This window comes from Helianthus annuus, chromosome 7 (assembly GCF_002127325.2).
Source record: "Helianthus annuus cultivar XRQ/B chromosome 7, HanXRQr2.0-SUNRISE, whole genome shotgun sequence".
Taxonomy (NCBI): domain Eukaryota; kingdom Viridiplantae; phylum Streptophyta; class Magnoliopsida; order Asterales; family Asteraceae; genus Helianthus; species Helianthus annuus.
In genome coordinates, this window is record NC_035439.2 from 134,179,425 (window position 1) to 134,199,502 (window position 20,078).

A 20,078-nucleotide genomic window follows, 5' to 3' on the forward strand; every position below is an offset into this window, starting at 1 on the left:
CGACTAACACTAACGAGAGAACGGAGTGGTGTTGTCGAGCTAATCGGGAGCTATCGAAGAGGAGTTGAGATCGTCGGAGATTGATCGGAGAGGAGGGAAACGGTACGTTGCAGGTTCAATCACCTCTGTGATGGTGGAGGGTGGAGGAGGGTGATGGTGGGTGGAGGTTGAAGATGAAGTGTGGTGGTGGGGTTTTATAAATAAAAATGAAGAAGATGCCCGGATAGTCCCTATGGTTTGGCCTTTTAAGGAAAGGGTATTTTTGTCATTTCACATCATTTTAACAGAGAAAAGTAACTGAAGTTAGACCCAGGAACTATCCGGGAACAAAAAACGAAAACTTGGGGACTATTCAGGTAGTTTTAGAAAGTTGAGGACTATAGGTGAAAAAAGGCGAAACCACAGGAACTATCCGGGTATTTTTCTCTATCTTTTAATACCAAAACTTTTCACAATTTCCCATCACAAAAAAAAAAAAAAAGTAAAAACTGGCGGGAAATTTTGCAGAATTTTCTTTCCCCCTGACAAAATCTTGAAAACCCGCGCCTCCTTAATCATTTCATATCCCGCTAATTCTTCCTCTAAAACTTCACTCCTCTGCCTTCATTTTCTGCTCAAATCAATTAGTCAAATCACACCACTGTCTCAAAAATCACCGTGAAACAATAATGGAAGAAGCTCAAAGATTGATCAACCCATGGGTTCTTCACCTCCAAAAACTCGGTCTTGAGCTCAAATGCCCCATTTGGTTTGTTTGTTTCCTTTTCTTTATATACAAGTTTTGATAAATTAATGTGTTTTATTGGGTTGATGAGATAAAGTTTTCATCTTTTTGTTTGTTGCAGTCTTCAGTTGTTTAATCGGCCGGTTTTGCTCCCTTGCAGTCACATTTTCTGCAGGTTGGTTTTAAACTTTTTTTTAATGTTTTATTTGTTATAAAGATGGTGTTACTGTTATGGTTATAAATTGATTTGGGTTTTTGATCTTTTTGATTCAGTTCGTGTCAGATTGGGATGGAGTGTGCAGTTTGTAAACATTCGTACATTGATCGAGGTATGAGAATAAAAAATAAAAAATAAATAAATGATGGGCTAAATGTATAGTTGGTTACTGAATGTACCCCTCTATTGATTTGGCTGATTTTATTGTTTTTTAATTAAAAAAAGCCTATCCGCCCGTATATGATACGGACTATATGAATCATGTATTAGATGATGTAACATATGATTGTTGCCTTTTAGGCCACCCGTAGTCGTGCCCAAGGGGGCGTTTTTTGCGCCGGAAAACGCCCAAACGCGCCGCCCCACCACCCCCTGGGCGTGTTTGGCTGGAATTGTTGTTTTGGCTGTTTTGGCGTTGTTTAAATCACACTATGGGGGCATTGTTTTGGCCAATCACAGCTATCTTCTTTAGGTTTGACCAATACCTTTTTTTGGTTAGTTTTTTTTTTAATTTAATTGTTTACACCCTTTTAACATAATGTCCTCATCCTCACTGCACCCATTTTATAAAAATGCTCAACAATGGCCCTTGTTGACTGTACAGCCACATGGCGGAAAATGCCCAAGGGTGGTGGCATTATTCACCTTTACCACTACGCGGTCTTATATTGCCTATATAAAAGCCGGTATAAGTAAAGTTTGTCTTTTTATACTGGACTGAAAATACCAGTAGCAATTTTCAGGAAACGTGGCTATAGTATAGTGTACCAAATTTGTTAGTACTTTACCTATACTTGTTACAAAATGTTGATCTCTATATGGTATTGGTATTGTACTTGTGATATTGAAATTCTTGAAAAGTGTGTACCGAATACTGTATTGATTCTATTTGTATGATGTTGGTACTGGTACTCGGTACCAAATGCTTATCCCTAGGCCTGTATAATAACAGATTTGACGAATGATTGTTGCCTTGTATACCCCCGTGTTAGAGCTCTTATAAGTAAACTCGTCTTTTTTAAACAACCATATAACTACTGATTTGACAAGGGGTACATTTAGTAAAATTGGGAGAGATATATTTAGCACAACCCTTAAAACACACTTATTTTTATCTCAAAGTTTAAGTCTTGACATTTCTTGAACTGTTTTTTTAGTGATTTAATTGTATTGGTCTTTGATTGTTTCTACAGAGGTAAAGCCTGCACCTTTCATGGAAAACATTGTGAGCATCTATAGAAATCTTGAAGCTACCTTCACAATCACTTCACATGTTATTCATCCTGTTTGTTCAGGTAACCAAACTACTTATTATTATTATTTATAATAATTTCCTATCTTTTTATTCTATTTTTCAATGTTATAGAAGTTAGTTAGATTCAACATTTCAATATAATTTTTTTTTTATTTATTTTTGCAGATATAGGCAAGGCATCTGTACAAGATGTTAATAACAGTTTAAAAAAGGAGAATGGTGTGATAACAAAAGAGGGAAATTCTAGTAATGACCAATCTACAACTTTACAAACTGCTGTGCCCGATTTAACGTTTGGTTCTCTTGAAACGTTGGAAAAATGCATCACACCGGAAAGCGTTAAGAAACAAGAGTTTAAGGCAAGTGGTTCAAGTTCTAAGGTGCAGGTAGCTCATGATAAGCACGTGGAGACTCGTGTTGATGGGGTCGGTTTTATTCCGATGGAACAACTTAGCCCTCCATTATCTTGCAGTGATCCAAACAGTAACCATGAGGTATAAAAATATATCAACATTACTGCATAGTTGTTAATAGCCCTCGTAGTGAGGGCTATAGCGAATAGCGTAGTGAAGCGCTTATTCATCGTTATCTGTTTTTGGTGCCTCCATAGTGAGCAAATAGCGGGATTTCAGGGTTTTTTTGTGTTTTTTTTTCAGGTTTGAATGTAAATAAATACTAATAGGTAGGGGTGTAAACAAGCCCACAGGCTCCAGAGCTACTTGTGATCGGCTCGGTTAAAAGCTCGAATGAGCCGAGCCTTAACGAGCCCGAGCTCGAGCCTGAAATACAAAGCTTGTTTAGGCTCGCGAGCCTAAACGTGCCCATACAAAATTTTATATATTTTTATATATAATATATTAATAATGATGATAACATTGTTGAACCGAGCTAGAGCCGAGCTTTGGTTCGTTTAAGCAATGTTGAAATGAGCTCGAGCCGAGCTTTTACCTCGTTTAAGGTTGTTCTCAAAATAGTTCAAGCTGAGCTCGAGCTTTGGGTTTTACTCGCGAGCTAAGCTCGAGCTCAAAGTAAGTAGGCTCGAACTAAGCCGAGCTCGAGCTCGAGCTTCATAAAAACCTAACGAGCCGAGCTCGAGCCTGGTCGAGCTCGAGCTCGGCCCGGCTCGTTTACACCCCTACTGATAGGATAAAATATACTATTTCCAAAATTTTCTTTTGGTGTATCGCCAAACATAAAATAGTGCCCACTATTTCATCGCTAACGTCACATTGCGTATAGGCTGCTTGTTGCTATCGTCCGCTTTTCACTATTAACAACTATGCACTACTATAATATTTCAAGATACATACTTTACTTTCACCCAAGTGATATTTAAAATGGCCCGTTTTGACCCGAAACTCATTTGCACCCAAACCTTTTTTGACTTTAACTAGGGGTGTGAATTTCTGACACGACCCGAAAACCCGACACGAATCTAACACGAAATTCGCGGGTTTAGGTTTAGTCTAAACGGGTTCGGGTCAGTTTCAGGTTGAACCCGCGAACCCGTTTAGGTTAACGGGTCGGGTTCGGGTTAACCTGGTCGGGTTGGCGGGTTGACTCGTTTAACACATTTATACTATATTATATTTTTTTACAATATATTTTATATCGTAAATTAAATGGGATGTATATTTTATGCCATGATTATAACTTAAAAGGAGAAATTAACATAGATTTTATAATTTAAATATGATATTATTATATACATTTGTGTTTTTTAAGTAAATATTAATTTTAATACATTAATTTCGAAAAAAAAATTAAAAAAATTCGGGTTAAACGGGTCGTGTTCGGGTTCATATGTATGATATGATTTTCGGGTTCGGGTCGGGTTCAAGTTCGTGTAAAATTTTCGGGTTCGGGTCGGGTTGAACCCGCCAACCCGCGAACACGACCCGTTTAACACCCCTAACTTTAACACTGTGATCTGAACCTGTTTTGACTGGACACCAACTCGGCCCAACCCGTCCTTTTTCCTGTTACAGTTCAGTAATCTCGATAACTAGCTAATTTATTCTTACATGTGTTCTTTTAGGATTCGGTACGGTATTCACTAAAAAGACCAGCTGAAAAAGATGCTTCTGGAGCTAAAAGTAACAATCATGAAGGCAAAAGACAAAAGGAAACAGATGACAGATCAGACGATATGAAGACGGAAAGAAATGTGCATCTTGAGACCAATTTGTCGTCTGAAAATGTCGCTACTGCGAGTTGTAACTCAGAGACCGAGTCTAAAAAACCAGTTTCCGGCGGGCAGACGGATCAAATGGATTTGAAAAGTAACCCTTGTGCATTTTGCCAGTGTTCTAAGATTTCAGAAGTGAGTTATGAAATTAATCTTTCCTGTAAATTTTAATTATTAAATACCAAAAACTATATAATTTATAAATATTGATTGGCGAAACTTACTTACGTTGTTTGTTTTATGAATATAGGGAAGTGGAGCGTTGATGGCATACGCCCACGGGAAGGAAGTAAAGGGGAACGTGTCTAACTTCGCGAAGGTTACGTATGTTCATGAAAAATGCACCGAATGGTATGCTTTTGACTTTTAAATTTTAACTACACATCATACGGCTGCAAATGAACCGAACGAACATGAACACTTACCAAATGCGATTTACTGTTCATGTTGGTTTGTTAAGAAAATGAACGTGTTCATTTGTTAAATTTAGGTAATGAAAGCAAACGTATACAAACAAGCGATCATGAGCATAAAATATAATACATTGATACTTATTAAAATTTTAGAGTAAACTTCCGTTTTGCTCCCTGTGGTTTGGTCACTTTAACGGTTTTGCCCCAAACCTTTAAAAATAGCCATTTTACTCCCTGATGTTTTGGTTTTGTTGCCAGTTTGCTCCTTGCGGGGAGCAAATTGGAAACACAAACAATTTGGATGGAGTTAGAGGCGGGGAGCAAACTGGCAAAAAAACCGAAACATCAGGGAGCAAAATGGCTATTTTTAAAGGTTTGGAGCAAAACCGTTAAAGTGATCAAACCCCAGGGAGCAAAACAGAAGTTTACTCAAAATTTTATTTTATTTATTAGAATTTTAAGGTATTTAAATTAAATACAAAAATAAAAAAAACATTAATAGACCATCGAACAGAACACAAACAAACATAAATGAATGAAATATCTTGTTCATGTTTGTGTTTGTTCATTTATTAAACAAACGGGACACAAACGAACTTCCCGCCAAACGTTCATGATCTGTTCACTCACTGAACGTTCGGTTTGTTTGCAGCCCTAACTGATCACAAAAAATATTAATTTGATGAATATTTACCTGTGACATTTACAATTGCAGGGCTCCTCAGATTTACTTCCATAAAGGAACAGTCAAGAATTTAGAGTCGGAAGTCGCAAGGGCAAGCAAGCTAAAATGCACCAGCTGTGGTAAAAAGGGAGCCGTTCTCGGGTGCTACGTGAAATCATGCCAACGAACTTACCATGTGCCGTGTGCATACGACATCCCTGATTGCAGATGGGATTGTGTAAGTAAATATTTATCCACACATGCCGATTTTGGTGTTAATAAACTTATAATCATGTTCATAGTTTTCTAAGCTGTTTGTTTTTCATAGATTGACTTCTTGTTGCTGTGTCCCAACCATGTTTCTCACAAATTTCCGAAAGAAAAAAAGTCGAAAGCCAAGAAACAAGTCACCGAAAAAACGTGAGTATTTTTTTTCGAATAATTAATTTCTTTTAATTAGTTAGTAACATTTTTTTTCTGTTCTAACTGCAGAATTTCTACAAATGTGAATCGTTGCACAACGTTGCAAGACGGTGGAAAGAATTTGGTGTTATGTGGTTCAGCTCTTTCTGCGGAACAAAAGGTTAATGCGCAAAACAACTTATTTTTAACTGAAATTATATAGGGTGTACCTATTTGCACACCCATTTGCCTATTGGCACACCAAAAAGGTGTTTTTTGTCCTATATGCACACCTTGTATTGTCGAGCTGTGGCCAAAGCGCGGTGTTTTGGTCTGGTCAACCAGACAAAGACAGACGGGTGTCTGACGGGTCTGTTGACCGGACCAAAATGCCGAGCTTTGGCAGTGTTTTGGTCCTGTCAACCAGACAAAAGACTGACACCCGGTCTGGTTGACAGGATCAAAACGCGACCAAAGCTCGACGTTTCGGTCCGGTCAACAGACCCGTTAGACACCCGTCAGTCTTTGTCTGGTTGACTGGACCAAAACGCCGCGCTTTGGCCACAGCTCGACACTGCAGGGTATGCACATAGGACAAAAAACACCTTTTTGGGTTGGCTATCTATACACTTTATGTTTTTTTTTTTCTAATAGTTGACTTCTGAAATGCAGTTTATGATGGTTGACTTTGCAAGAACTAACGGAGCGTTAGTGTTAAAGTACTGGAGAGATAACGTCACACATGTGATTGCCGCCACAGATGCAAATGGCGCATGCACAAGAACATTGAAAGTTCTCATGGCTATTTTGAACGGAAAATGGGTTGTTACAATGGAATGTACGACTTTTAATCCCAGCCGTTGATCTTACGATTTTACAAGTCCTAATTAACAAGAACATGACATTGCCTTTTTATTTTTTCAGGGTTAAAGGCGTGTGTAGATGCTGGACGTGTTGTGAACGAAGAACCATACGAAGTACGTTTAGATACACATGGTTGTTCCGGAGGGCCCACAGCAGGGAGGCTAAGAGCTCTAAACAATGTAAGACCGATAACTTTTTATTTTAAGCGGAATCACAACATGTTGGTTGAGCTAACGACGACCATGAACGTATGTTTTTGCAGGCTCCGAAACTTTTCAACAACACGAAGTTTTATTTTGTTGGCGATTTCGTTCAAGCTTTCAAGAGCGATCTCATAAACTTGGTAAAGACTGCCGGGGGCACAATCAGTGAGACGAAGGATCAATTGTTATCGAGTGATCATGGAGGCGTTGGATTAGATCACGCAACTTATGTTGTTTACAATGCTGACCTGTCGATTTGCGCTGTGGTGGAGAATGAGGATTCCATCAAAGCTCAAAGATTGGCTGCGGCGGAAGGGGTAGCGCAAGAATGCGGGTCGCGGGTTGTTGGGCATACATGGATTTTGGAATCAATTGCTGCATGTAGCTTGCTGCCTCTTACATCAAGGGTGTAACAATGTTTTATTAGATTTTTAAGGTGCTTAAAGCTTATCTTTTATGCCTGTTTTGGGGTTGTTTTTTGTCTCTTGGTTTAGAACTATAACAGTTGAGATGAATTTTTTTGTTGATTTTACTTATGGATAAATAATAGATGCTGAAAGTTTTGCTTCACAAGATACAAGAGTAATTGCTAATGTTATGTTTAAGTTTTTTATTTGGTGTTATACTTCTTTCAGTGCACTTCTGTTTCGTGTAGAAGATAAGTTTTTATTCGTAAGAAAATAACGTGTGTTAAAGGGGTGTTGTTAAACGTAACCTCTTATCTCACACACTTGTTGAATCTTTCCCATTAATAAAGTAATATCCCTCTTATGTAGGGTATGTTCAGTCATCCTTTAAAGTTATCAATTATTATCAATAAATTTCAATATACTTTGTTTTAAACACTATTTAGAAAATTGGACCATTCATCTATTGTCACACTGTTATTTCATTGGTCAAACTAAACTTTAAAGCCAAATGACCTCATAAATAACTTTAGCAAATACCGGTAAAATACCGAATTTTACCTTCAAATACCGGTACCCAGTTTTGACAAATTTTGGTACCGGTACCACGCTCATCCTTAGTCCCAACTTAAAAAATAACCGCTGGTAATCTCAACTATTAACATATTGGCCTCAAATGGACCCTGATTAACAGAACCCTAACGTCGTTAGTCTCCGGTCGTCAGAAAAATGTTTTTGGCCAGAAAAAGGTTCTTAAAGGTCCGATCTAAGGTTACAAAGAGGTTTAGGACGAAAAAGTTGAGTTCTCTGGGAAAAGAAAAGTTTTTGGCGAAAATTGAGTTTTCCGACGACCTCAATAATTGGGGTTTTCTCTAGAAAAAAAGTTTCTAAAGGTCCGTAATCAGGTTACACAGAGGTTTGGGACGAAAAGGTTGAGTTTTCCGGCCAAAAAGCAGTTTTCCGGTCAAAAACGTTTTTCTGGCGACCAAAGACTAACGACATTAGAGTTCTGTTAGTCAGGGTCCATTAGAGGTCAATATGTTAATAGTTGGGACTGCCAGTGGTTATTTTTAAAGTTGGGATTGTTGACGGCTAATGACGAATAATTGAGATTATTAAAATAAAATATTTCTTTTATATATTATTACTATATATTACTAAACGAAGTGAAAATGAATAGTGATGTTAATATTATAATAATATATAGTTTTTTTAGTACTTTTATTATTTTAATATTATAATAATAGTTATTTTCTTTACTTTTTAACTTTAATCTTTTTTTTAATATCAGGGGCTGGATAAACTTGGTGTCAACCGGTATCGAACCAGTACTGGTATCGAAAATATCGGAACAGTCCTGTTTGGTATCAGTACATGAAGGTAAAATCCGGCACTAATACAATAAACGCCAAAAGTTGGTGCCAAATTGGTATTGGAAATCTTTTGGTTCGGGAAATTCAGTGCTGCTACCCGGTACCATTTGCTCATCCCTGATCACGGTTACCGTACGAACAACGGTATCGTACAACTTTTTTTTGTTGATTTTCTTCAACTTTTATTTTTTTCTTTTTTTTTAGTTTCAGGGGTAGGGATGAGCCCGATGCCAACCGATATAGAATCGGTACTGATACCGGTTACGGTACCGATATATGAAGGTAAAAAACGGTAGTGAACCGGTACCAGGATCGCCAAAAGTCGTTACCGAATTGGTACTTAAGATCTTTCAGTTCGGCAAATTTGGTACCGGTACCCAGAGCAATTTGCTCATATCTGACCACGGGTTTCATACGAACAACATCATTACCATACAACTTTTTTGGTTGATTTTCTTTCGGTTATCTTTTAGCGTTTTTTTCTACATTTTCTTTTTATTCTTGTCAGCAGTTTCGTTCGCAACACGCTCGTAATGATTCAAAACACATGTAAACACAGACTAACTAACAAAAGAAATTCGCCGCAACACGGCGAACTTCTTTAAACCTAGTTAACATAAAACTTGAATGCTTTATTGTTATATTTAAAAATTAAGAAAATCATATAAAACCTTGTAAAAACAAAAAATAAAGAAAATTTTCAGGCAGTACTTAATCTAGTTACCAAAAAATACAACACAACTAGCTTCCTAATTACATTTTTAGTAAAAAAAAATTCGTAAAAGACTTGTTTTTTACTCAACTGGTTTAAGAGAATCAGGTTGAAACGCCACTCGAAACAAAATCGCTGGTTCAATCTATACCAACCAAACTGTCAAGAGCTCCGGCGTCCAACTGATCAGTTCAGTTTTAACAGCATTGGTTCAAATTACCGAGCTATTACTTTTATCTTTAAATATGCAGAATGGGTGATCTTAAGAAATATTTTTTTAAAGTACTCAGCAATGACACATAAAACATGTTTAGCATACATCTACAATCATTTAGAGGCAGGTGTCCAAGATCATATTCAAATTCAAACACAAATGTCTACAAGACTTGAAACCGTAGATGCAACAGAAACGCTTCACATGAAACTGGGATGAACAGGTCCCTTTGAGAGCCCAACACGAACCTCCATTCCATGATGCATGTCCGGGGCGCGCATTGTTTCAGTGTCATGAACACCTACAAAACGCATCAACACAAAAATCAAGTCAGCAAAGGCCGACACATACTCCAAGATTGAACACTTGTCATGTTCCAACTTCTTGTTGAATGTTTACTCCTCGAAATATATGTTTAACGATTGTGAGCGTGTTATGTTGTTACCTTGGAGGTAATCTTCAACACCAAAATCTTCTAAAGCTCCGATTAATGACTCTAGTCCAAGCATGGAGGATGGTATAAGCCCGGGAGGCCTTTGAAATCTGGTAGATCAAAACATATAAGAATTTATATAACTCCCATTGGGGATTCGCCTATGGTGTTATTAACAACCCATGTGGATTCATCGTCCTCAATGAGGTTTGCCCCACCAACCCGAGCGACACATGAGCGGCCCTAATACCATTTATAACATCCGACCCTCAAACCAAGAAATATTGTTCCTTTCGCCCTCGATAAGCTCATGGATTTGTTTTTGGTCAATGCGCACAAATCACATTGGTGGTATTTGAGATCTCATGTACACGACCGGTCCTGGTGTGAGATTTTCCTAAGGTATTACGCTCAATCTAGGGGTCCGGGGGGGGGGGGGGGTCCCAGAAGACTAGTTTAAAATCTCCATCTACAAAAGTCTCAAAAAAAAAAAAAAAAAAAAAGACTCCTACTAACTTGCAAATCACGGCGTTTCCTTTAAAAACATAACTTTAAAGAAATAATCCATAATCCAGACACAAGAAACAACCTTTCTGTGTAATTGATCAGCTGTTAATACTAGGGATAGCTAGACTCATAGCCCTCATGTGAGCTTGGTTTTAAAAGCGAGAAGCACACAAAAGCGACAAGTCTAACACCGAGGCACAAAGCGCCAAGCGCACCGCTTTTCGTACCAGAGGCGCAAATAGTTATATATTTCCTATAGGTATGTAGCATCACTTACGCAATATTTAGAGACAGGTAAGCTTTATCTATGTTTTAATATGGAAACTACATACATGTCCAACCTAAAAAGCATTTTTTGTACAACAACCTGCTGCACAAAGATATGAAAAATACACGAGGCGCACCCCTCATGGTCATTTTTTGCCAAGAAATCACGCCTCAGGTGCGCTTTTGAAAAAAAACACACCTTAATTAACCAAAAGCGCAAGGGCTTGAGCCTTGTTGCACGCCTAGGCGCGGTTTTTTAAACCAAGCATCTGAGTAAAACAAACTGCAAACTGATTTTACTTGATTAATTTAAGCCTCAACTAGACCCCCAAAAATAATCACATAATCAAAACCCTAGTTTTCTTAAATTTTAATAAAAATTAAGAAAAAATGCATCATACATCAAGAGCATAATAAATTAGCATAAATCACTATTAAAAAAAAAAAATCCTAAGCAAGCAAATGAATACCTAGAAAGAATTTTACGGTCAAACTCCTGCTTAAGAGGAAAAGCGGATCCGTATGTATTTGCAAGAATTTTCCTCTTCAACTGTTCTTCTCTGACGATTGCCTGAACAAATACAATTGATTAACGACAACAATTCTTCTTCTTCTTCTACTTCTTCCAATAATAGCATATATTATATGCAATCAATGAATGAAATGTGTACCGATTGAAAGGCGGATTGGAGAGGATGAGATCCGATGATGTCGCTCTTGACGCCTTGAAGTCCGAAACGAAGTGCATCGTTGTTCTTCACACCTCCGATCTCGTGCTCGATTCTCTTTGATGCTTCCATTGCTGTTTCTTTTCAAACAGGAAGATGATGACTGTAAACAAAACTTTGCAAACAAGACACTGGTCGAGAGAGTATTGATAATTTGATGTTGAGTTAAATGCGATTTTAGTCCTCCTGGTTTTGGTTATTTTGCAAGTTTATTTTAAATGTTTCATTTTTCACCTGTGGTTTTAAAAAGGTTTCACCGTTATCATTTTAGTCCACTAGGTTAAATTCATCAATTATTTCTGTTAACGAGAAGGGCGATTCAGTCATTTTACATGACCGAATTGCCCTTCTAGTTAACAGAATTACATATAAAATGACTGAATAACCCTTATAGTTAACATAAATAATTGATGAAGTTAACCCAGTGGACTAATATGGCAACAGTGAAACCTTTTTGGACCCACATGTGAAAAATGAAATCTTTAGACTAAGCTGGCAAAATGACCCAAACTAGAGGGACTAAAATGACATTTAGGCCATGGGGTATGGGGCTTGGGTTGGGGCGTGGCCCTTGGGGCTTGGCTTTCAAGCCGGGCGTGGGGCGGTATGGACATGCTAGCTGGCTGCCTCCCATTCGCTCACCCTGCCATGTCAAAGCGGACTTTTTAAAATTTGAATTTTAAATTCAAACGGTTTGGGGGAAACCAAACCGCCACCCGGGTCTCCCAACAACCCCTATATAATTGTAACCCCCAACCCACTGGTCCCCCCATCCCACGAACCCAACCCCACCGGCTACCCACTTCTCTCGAACCCGCTAACCCACTGGTCCCCCCATCCCACGAAGAACATGGCATCTTGGACTCACGAGGAAGAATTGGCTCTCGTCACAAGCGTCGTTGACGCTATGAAGGGGCGGCCACCGGGCCAAACAAAATATTGGCCGGAAGCATTCGGCATTTACCGACATAACGTCTGTAACGACCGCCACAACCTCAACGCGTGCCAACACAAATGGCGCGAGCTACGACCCAAGCTCGATCGTTTCAAGGCTTACTATGAAGCCGTTCCGAGCGATGAGTTAAGCCACGAGGACCGGGTGGCGGTGGCAAACATAGAGTTTCGAGGCAAAGAGCGAAAGGCGTTCGACAAGATCGCCCTTTTTTGAAATTTATCTAACGCTCTAGGTTTGTAATTTTTAGAAATTATGTAATTTAGGATTATGTAATTTTTAAAATTTTAATAAATTGTAGGTTTTTTTTAATAAATGTTGTGTGAATTTTATAAATTTTTGTATTTTTTTTAACAAACTGCCACGCAGTGCACCCAACCCAAGCCCAACCCACGCCCCACCATACCCCACGGACACGTCACTAGGTTGTGGAGGAGCTCTCATTCCACGTGTCAACAAATGCTACAACCTAAGCCTAATCCAAGCCCCACCATACCCCAGCTTCTTTTAACTCTTTGATGTTTGATAATACATATATTGGGCCTTCAATATAAAGCCCACTGAAGTTATAGATATTTGTTCATAGGCCTGATAACATATGAGTCAATAAAGAGAGTCTGGTTCGTGAATTTTGAATTTTCGATGACGTGTTTGTTTTTTTTATGTTTGTTTGTGTTTGATATTTGATTAAGGTTTTTAATTTTATATATTTTAAATACTTTAAAATTCTCACTAAAATATATTTAATGAATGTTAATGTATTGTATATTATATGTATGTTCATTTGTGTTTGTTTATGTTAATGATCATTTATTTGTGTTTGTTATCTTAATTTAACGGACGAATACGAATATGTTCATTTCCTTAATGAACGAACACAAAAAAAAAAATCACTTTCGGTAAATGTTTATGAATAATTCGGGAACTCGTTTATTTCCTTCATAAACGAACACGAACAAGGTCTTGTTTGTGTTCGTTTGCAGGCGTAAGTCCAATTCATGTTTATAAGAAGAATCATGACAAGAAGAAAATGAAGATAAAATATAAACCGAAAACTGAAGTAAACACAACTTCCTTCCTAACCAATAAAAGTAATGTCGAATACCCAAATCCCGGATGACGTTAGATGGATCTTTGCTGACGTCAAGAGGCCTAGTCTTTGCTGCTGCAAAAGAACAAACCGTTAGCCTCGCCACGGAGGGCCCCGGAGGGGGGATCCGTGACCAAGCTCCGGCGTGAGAGTAAGTAAACTTGCCGGATGAGCTGAGGAGCTTTACCCCGATGAGTGTGATCACCGGGATGTTTCCTCTATGGTGTGAATCTAATAAATGTGGATTGTGTGATAAATATGTGGGAATATTGGTCGGAAGTTAATGTGGGAGTAGTAAATGAGAATGGAGTAAATGAGACGGTCTCCAGATCATACCTGATGCCTTTGATGGTTGTCCTTATATAATACCCAACTCTTATCTTGTGTACCAGATATTTTGCATAAGCGATCCAACGGATTCTGCGAGTCCTCGAGGGGTGCAGACACGTGTCTGACCCCTAACGGTAAGATGACCCTCTCATTTAATGCTCTAGCCGGAAAAGCACACTCGCCAGCTTAGATCCTCTTCTTGTCAACATTAAATAAGGCCTGCCCCTTCTGATTATGATTTTCCCGCTCAAAGAAAGGGAACCTTAGTGGGCAAGGTATCCTTATTATTTGGGCTTCCTAATTGGGCCTGCACAAGGGTGACTCAAAGCGGGCAAAATGGGTCTTCCCATTGGCCCGTCGTCAAGTAAGTTAGTTGGGATTTCACTCGCAAATTCCTAATTCCATGTGGCATGAGGGCACGTGGCTTGAAGTGGAAAGAAATCTGGCATCTTTTAACTGATCTGGTGAGCCAAAAATATATTTTATGTATAGCCTTTGCACCTCCAGTTTTATACTCTCATCATGATATAAAAAAAGAAAGTTTGTATTATATTTATATGCTATAGATATTGTAAATTACTATCGACAAAAGTTGCAAATGTTGTTTGTTAGTTAATGTTAACTAGAAGATTGACTTGCGCGTGTTGCGTCGCGACCAACAAAATTGATATGCTGTTGATCAGATTCACATTTACAATGTGTTAAAGATGTTTTTGTCGGTTAACTCTCTATTACTGTCTTATACAAATAAGTAATTCACCAAATAAGCTCAATACAATTAATAGTATCATAATTACTACGTTACATGACTTGTATCCATATAAATAACCTATCGTATTAAGCTCCACGCGTTGCGGCGGGGGCGTAAAACCGTGACAAATAGCACCAATGCCACACTATAGCTAACGACCACCAACATTGAAGTTGCGGCGTCTTAACGTGGAAAAATTAGACCGACATATAAAACATAGAAAATGACTAACTCGATTTAGGACTCGCGCGTTGTGACGAACTTATTAAACGGGAAAAAAATAGACGACGTAAACACACTGAACCAAACGTACGTTGCCCCATGTTAACTCGCAAAATTTAGAACAAAGCGTATAACAAAACGTAAAATTATTGAACTACGCACACACATTGTGCCGTGTTAAGCCGTAAAATTTAGATCTAAACGTAAAACGAAAATTTTTGCAAAATATGAAAAACATAGGGGATCAAAGTTGAAAGTAAAAAGGTTGTGAGGTTAAATTGGAAAACTAAAAACTTTTGGGTTAAAACTACAAAATCAAGTAGTTTTGGGTTTAAAGTGAAACCTCAATTTTTTTTAAACCCCCAAAAAATGGGGTACAATACTCCAATGCCTCAACTTGTTGTAAATTTATATTATGTAAATTTATAATATAGCCACCACACATGGCAAACTCTAAATAACTTACATAATACATACATAAAGCCAAATGTACAACTCAGTTAAGCTCTACAATGTTATAAATTAATAGTATATTATAGAATATAATGTAGGGGTGAGCAAGAAAACCGAAATAACCGAACCGTAACTGAATAACCGAACCGAAACAAAAACCGACGGTTCGGTTTTCGGATTTTTAATAACCGAAAATTTCGGTTCGGTTTTCGGATAAACTTTTTCAATAACCGAAAAAAACCGAACCGAACCGATAAGTTACAATCCATATATTTTTATGTTTAAGTTTAAATTGTTTAAGTGTTTAACCCAATGCTAGTAGAAAATGTTAATTTTATTCTTGAATGTTAAGTGTTTATAATAAAAAACATTATAACTGAAATGATTTATTATTACCTATAAGATATAAAAAAATTTAATATAAAAATTAAATTTAATAAAAACTATGAAGAAACATAAAAATAGATTAAAAGGTTAGGTTTATGTAAACAATATTAATTAAAGAGGTTAACTATAATAACTTAAATATAAACATATAAAACGATTGTTATAATATAAATTATACTTTTTATTTTTTGAATCTTACATAATTTTGTTCCAAAAACCGAAATAACCGAAAAACCGAACCGAACCGACGTAAAAATCGAAAAACCGAAACCGAAAAAAACCGAAACTGAACGGTTTTTAAAACCCCAAAACCGACATTTCGGTTTCGGTTTTGATTTTACCCAAAAACGGAACCGAACCGAACCATGCACACCCCTAATATAATGTAAATTTATAATATAATCACCACACATGGCAAACTTCAAATAACTTACAAAGTACAAAATTTAAATGCATAAAACATACATAAAGCCAAATGTACAACTAAGTTAAACTCTACAATGTTATAAATTAATAGTATATAAATGTCGCAACGAGGAGGTCAAGGTACGCTTTCAAACCAGTTAGTTCGGGATCTGAAACCGGTATCCGATCCAAAGTTAATAGTGAGAACCAATTTTCCCCCTTAACAACCAGTTTATGTGGCTAGATGTTTTAAAATTGATACGATTTGGCCCAAAATCCAGCATTGTGCACCTCTCTCTACTCAGGGTCATGTGACATCTGAGACTAATAATGGAACATTAGTTTTGCTCAATCATTATTTAATTATCATGGATATGATATGAATGTAGCTTCAAATATTTGCTCCTCAAATACTGTCACTGTTCCATTGTCAACCCTCCAACCGATAAACTTTTTCTTATTGTTAGAATAAATTGTTTAGATAGACAAGATTATTATTATTGAGGGTACTTAACTCTAATTAGTTTATCTATATATAGGGTCTTGTATTCTCTATTCATAATCAATAAAAAAACCAATTACAATTACAACCAAATATACGCTTTGATTTGGTATCGGAGCTGGTCCATCCTAACCCTAATATACAAACCCTAGCCGTCGTCACTGTTCACGTTTTTTTTTCGGCTGCAGTTTTTTGATCAATCAACCCTAACTGATTCCTATGGCTGCCATTACACTCTTTACAAATCAAGAAAAGGTTACCCACAACTCTCACAAATTCAGTTTCACTCTAAAACCTACAAACTATGGCTACTGGAAACAGATAGTTGAACCCTTTCTTGCCTCGCATAACCTTTTTGGTTATGTGGATCGTACCATCCCGTGCCCATCACAAAATATAACAAGTGGAACTACCACTATTGTCAACCCTAGCTATGCTCCATGGATTGCCAATGATGCCCATGTACGTATGCTTATTGTAAACACAGTCTCTGAAAAATCTTTTCAGCACGTTCAAGGCCAAACTTCTCGTGAGGTATGGTTATCACTAGAACGCGCTTATGCACCTGTTTCTTCCTCTCATGAATTTACCCTCAAAAGTCACTTACTGAGAATCACCATGAAAGTTGATGAAAAACCAGCCAACTACTTGGCACGGGCCCAAGAGTATGCTACTGCTCTAGCCAACATAGGTGAACCAATGAAGGATAAAGACCTAGTCATGTTAACTGTTACAGGGCTCCGTGAAGAATACAATGGTCTCAAGGCTAATTTATTGGCTCGTTCCCCTCCTGTTACCTTTAAAGAGCTCCATGGGTTACTAAGTGACCATGATTTTATGATCACAAAGATCTTGGCTGCAAATCAGCAGGTCCCACATGCTCTTTTTGCGGCTGCCACACCAGCACAGCAGCCCCTTACGGCTGCTGTCACACCCACTCAGCAGCCCAATATTGATACCATACAGCAACAGCTTCATACCCTTCAACTCATGGCCTCTCAGTTGGGTTATCAACTCAATCCCGCACCTTCATTACAACCACAAGCTTACTTTGGGTCTCGGTCATTCAACAACAACCGAGGCAACCGTGGCCCTCGCGGTCCTTCGTGTGGTAACTCTCATGCTAACCCAAATAACCGCAATCGGGATACTAGTGGCACACGTCAATTTTCTTGGGCTTCAACCCAAAACACTGTTTATGGCCACTGTAACCGTTGTGGCATTGGTTATCTCCCGTCTCAGTGCCCTAATCAGCCCAATCAGTCACGTGCAGCGCCACAGGAAAATTATGCTACTTCCTCATATGCTGGCTCACAATCAGGACTTACTTGGAAGCCTGATACTGGAGCTAATGGACATGCTACCCCAGACTTATCTGGCATTGACAACCCTGAAGCCTACTTTGGTAATGATTCTTTACTTATTGGTGACGGTAACCTACTACCCATTTTTCACATTGGATCCTCAACCATTTACTCACCTAACAAAACATTTAAATTATCCAATATACTTCATGTTCCTGAACTAAAACAAAATCTTTTGTCTATTCAAAAATTCTGTGTTGATAATGATGTTTTCTTTGAATTTCACTCATCTTATTTTGTTGTGAAGGACGAGTCTACACGCACTACCCTCCTAATGGGTCCCAGTGAACAGGGCTTGTACTCCATTCGTCTGCCACAGCTCAAGTCTATTCCCAAGGTGGCATTCACTGTTGTCAAAGCATCTTCCACCACTTGGCATCAACGCTTAGGACACCCTCATGCTCAAGTTTTTCGTTCCATTATTTCACGTTTTTCTTTACCCATTTCGGACAAGTTTTCTAATAATTTATGTACTTCGTGTCAATTAGGCAAGTCTTCCAAATTATCTTTGTCAGGCTCAACTTTTTGGAGTACCAATTTTTTTAGACCTTGTTTATTGTGATGTTTGGGGGCCTTCGCCCGATTTATCATTTGATGGTTGTCGTTTCTTTTTATTATGTGTAGATCATCATTCTAGATACATGTGGTTTTATCCATTAGTTCAAAAATCAGATGTCTACAACGTGCTAACAAACTTTATTCAATTGGCAGAACGACAATTTAACACCAAACTAAAAAGTATACAATCTGATTGGGGAGGGGAGTTTCGTCCTCTTACGTCCTTTTGCACTAGTCTTGGTATCATTCATCGACGCTCTTGCCCTCACACAAGTGAGCAAAATGGGATTGTCGAGCGTCGTCATCGCCATGTTGTGGAAACTGGACTTACTCTTCTTGCACAGTCCACTCTTCCCCAACGTTTCTGGCAATTTGCCTTTGAAACAGCTGTTTACTTAATCAACCGTCTTCCCTCTCGTGTCTCCTCCAACAAATCTCTGTATGAACATGTTTTTAAACGGAAACCTTATTACTCCTTTCTTCGTGTTTTCGGATGCCAATGTTTTCCTTATCTTCGTCCGTACAATCGTCATAAGATTGAATTTCGATCCACCCCGTGTGTCTTTCTTGGCTATAGCCCTGTTCACCATGGCTACCGATGCTTTGACCCATCCACCGAACGAATCTACATTGCCCGACATGTTCGCTTCAATGAACACATCTTTCCATACCATACACCTATACTTACCCAATCCTCACCACAGCCCGAACCATCGTATGTATCCATCTTTCCTGAACCACCACCCGGTTTTCCAACCGAACCCATCCCACCCCCACCACCCTCCATGAATCTACTACCAACTGCCACCATCTCACCTGAAACTGCAACCACTTCACCACCCACTAACCTGTCTCCCAGACCCTTAACCTAACCCACCATGCACACGGCCCAATCAACCCCAACCCCTAGACCTCGGCCTCCCAACCTACGTCCCCATCCCAAGCCACCCACTCTCTATGATCCCGCTGCCTACACTGCCACCACCACCCCCACCTTACCCATTGAGCCCACCTCTTTTACCGTTGCTAATAAGTCTATAGAATGGCGCCAAGCTATGGCTGACGAGTTGGATGCGCTACATAGGAATGGGACATGGACATTAGTTCCCCCTGCCCCTCATACTGATATTGTTGATTGTAAATGGGTTTACAGGTTGAAAACGGATCCAAATGGAAAGATTAGTAGGTACAAGGCACAACTTGTGGCAAAAAGGATTTCACCAGCAACATGGGGTTGATTATCATGAGACTTTCAGCCCAGTAATCAAACCTGCTACTATTAGGACTATCTTATCACTTGCTGTCACAAATAAGTGGTCTCTTAGACAATTAGATGTCCAAAACGCCTTTCTGGATGGTGATCTTCAAGAGACAGTTTATATGCGACAACCCCTGGCTTCGTTGATCAAACCAGGCCAGATCATGTGTGCTTATTACACAAGTCCTTATATGGGCTCAAGCAAGCTCCCCGTGCCTGGTTTACAAAACTGTCA

General features: G+C 38.5%; 2 protein-coding genes across 2 annotated transcripts; one reads left to right on the forward strand and one right to left on the reverse strand.

The window, feature by feature from the left end:
* The first annotated feature begins 576 nt into the window (after nucleotides 1-576).
* Nucleotides 577-7,503, forward strand: LOC110896139 (BRCA1-associated RING domain protein 1). Its single transcript, XM_022143584.2, has 13 exons — nucleotides 577-748; nucleotides 846-899; nucleotides 998-1,053; nucleotides 2,135-2,236; nucleotides 2,362-2,690; nucleotides 4,235-4,519; nucleotides 4,635-4,735; nucleotides 5,513-5,699; nucleotides 5,790-5,881; nucleotides 5,954-6,044; nucleotides 6,536-6,701; nucleotides 6,788-6,906; nucleotides 6,990-7,503. The coding sequence occupies exons 1-13, from the start codon at nucleotides 669-671 to the stop codon at nucleotides 7,341-7,343; spliced, it is 2,016 nt and encodes a 671-aa protein (XP_021999276.1). The 5' UTR covers nucleotides 577-668; the 3' UTR covers nucleotides 7,344-7,503.
* Nucleotides 7,504-9,679: 2,176 nt separating this feature from the next.
* On the reverse strand, nucleotides 9,680-11,719 carry LOC110896140 (cyclin-B1-2). Its single transcript, XM_022143585.2, has 4 exons — nucleotides 11,515-11,719; nucleotides 11,314-11,414; nucleotides 10,082-10,179; nucleotides 9,680-9,937 (listed from the first exon to the last, which is right to left on the reverse strand). The coding sequence occupies exons 1-4, from the start codon at nucleotides 11,641-11,643 to the stop codon at nucleotides 9,837-9,839; spliced, it is 429 nt and encodes a 142-aa protein (XP_021999277.1). The 5' UTR covers nucleotides 11,644-11,719; the 3' UTR covers nucleotides 9,680-9,836.
* Between the last annotated feature and the right edge of the window lie 8,359 nt (nucleotides 11,720-20,078).

What these genes read in the sequence shown, in the direction of transcription:
- LOC110896140 (XM_022143585.2), bottom strand. Translation starts at nt 11,643, where the DNA reads ATGGAAGCATCAAAGAGAATCGAGCACGAGATCGGAGGTGTGAAGAAC. An exon ending in TCCAATCCGCCTTTCAATCG is followed by an intron (nt 11,415 to 11,514) that starts GTACACATTTCA and finishes GTATTTGTTCAG; the next exon opens with GCAATCGTCAGAGAAGAACA. An exon ending in TGTTGAAGATTACCTCCAAG is followed by an intron (nt 9,938 to 10,081) that starts GTAACAACATAA and finishes TGCGTTTTGTAG; the next exon opens with GTGTTCATGACACTGAAACA.
- LOC110896139 (XM_022143584.2), top strand. Translation starts at nt 669, where the DNA reads ATGGAAGAAGCTCAAAGATTGATCAACCCATGGGTTCTTCACCTCCAA. An exon ending in ATCCAAACAGTAACCATGAG is followed by an intron (nt 2,691 to 4,234) that starts GTATAAAAATAT and finishes GTGTTCTTTTAG; the next exon opens with GATTCGGTACGGTATTCACT. An exon ending in GGCTAAGAGCTCTAAACAAT is followed by an intron (nt 6,907 to 6,989) that starts GTAAGACCGATA and finishes ATGTTTTTGCAG; the next exon opens with GCTCCGAAACTTTTCAACAA.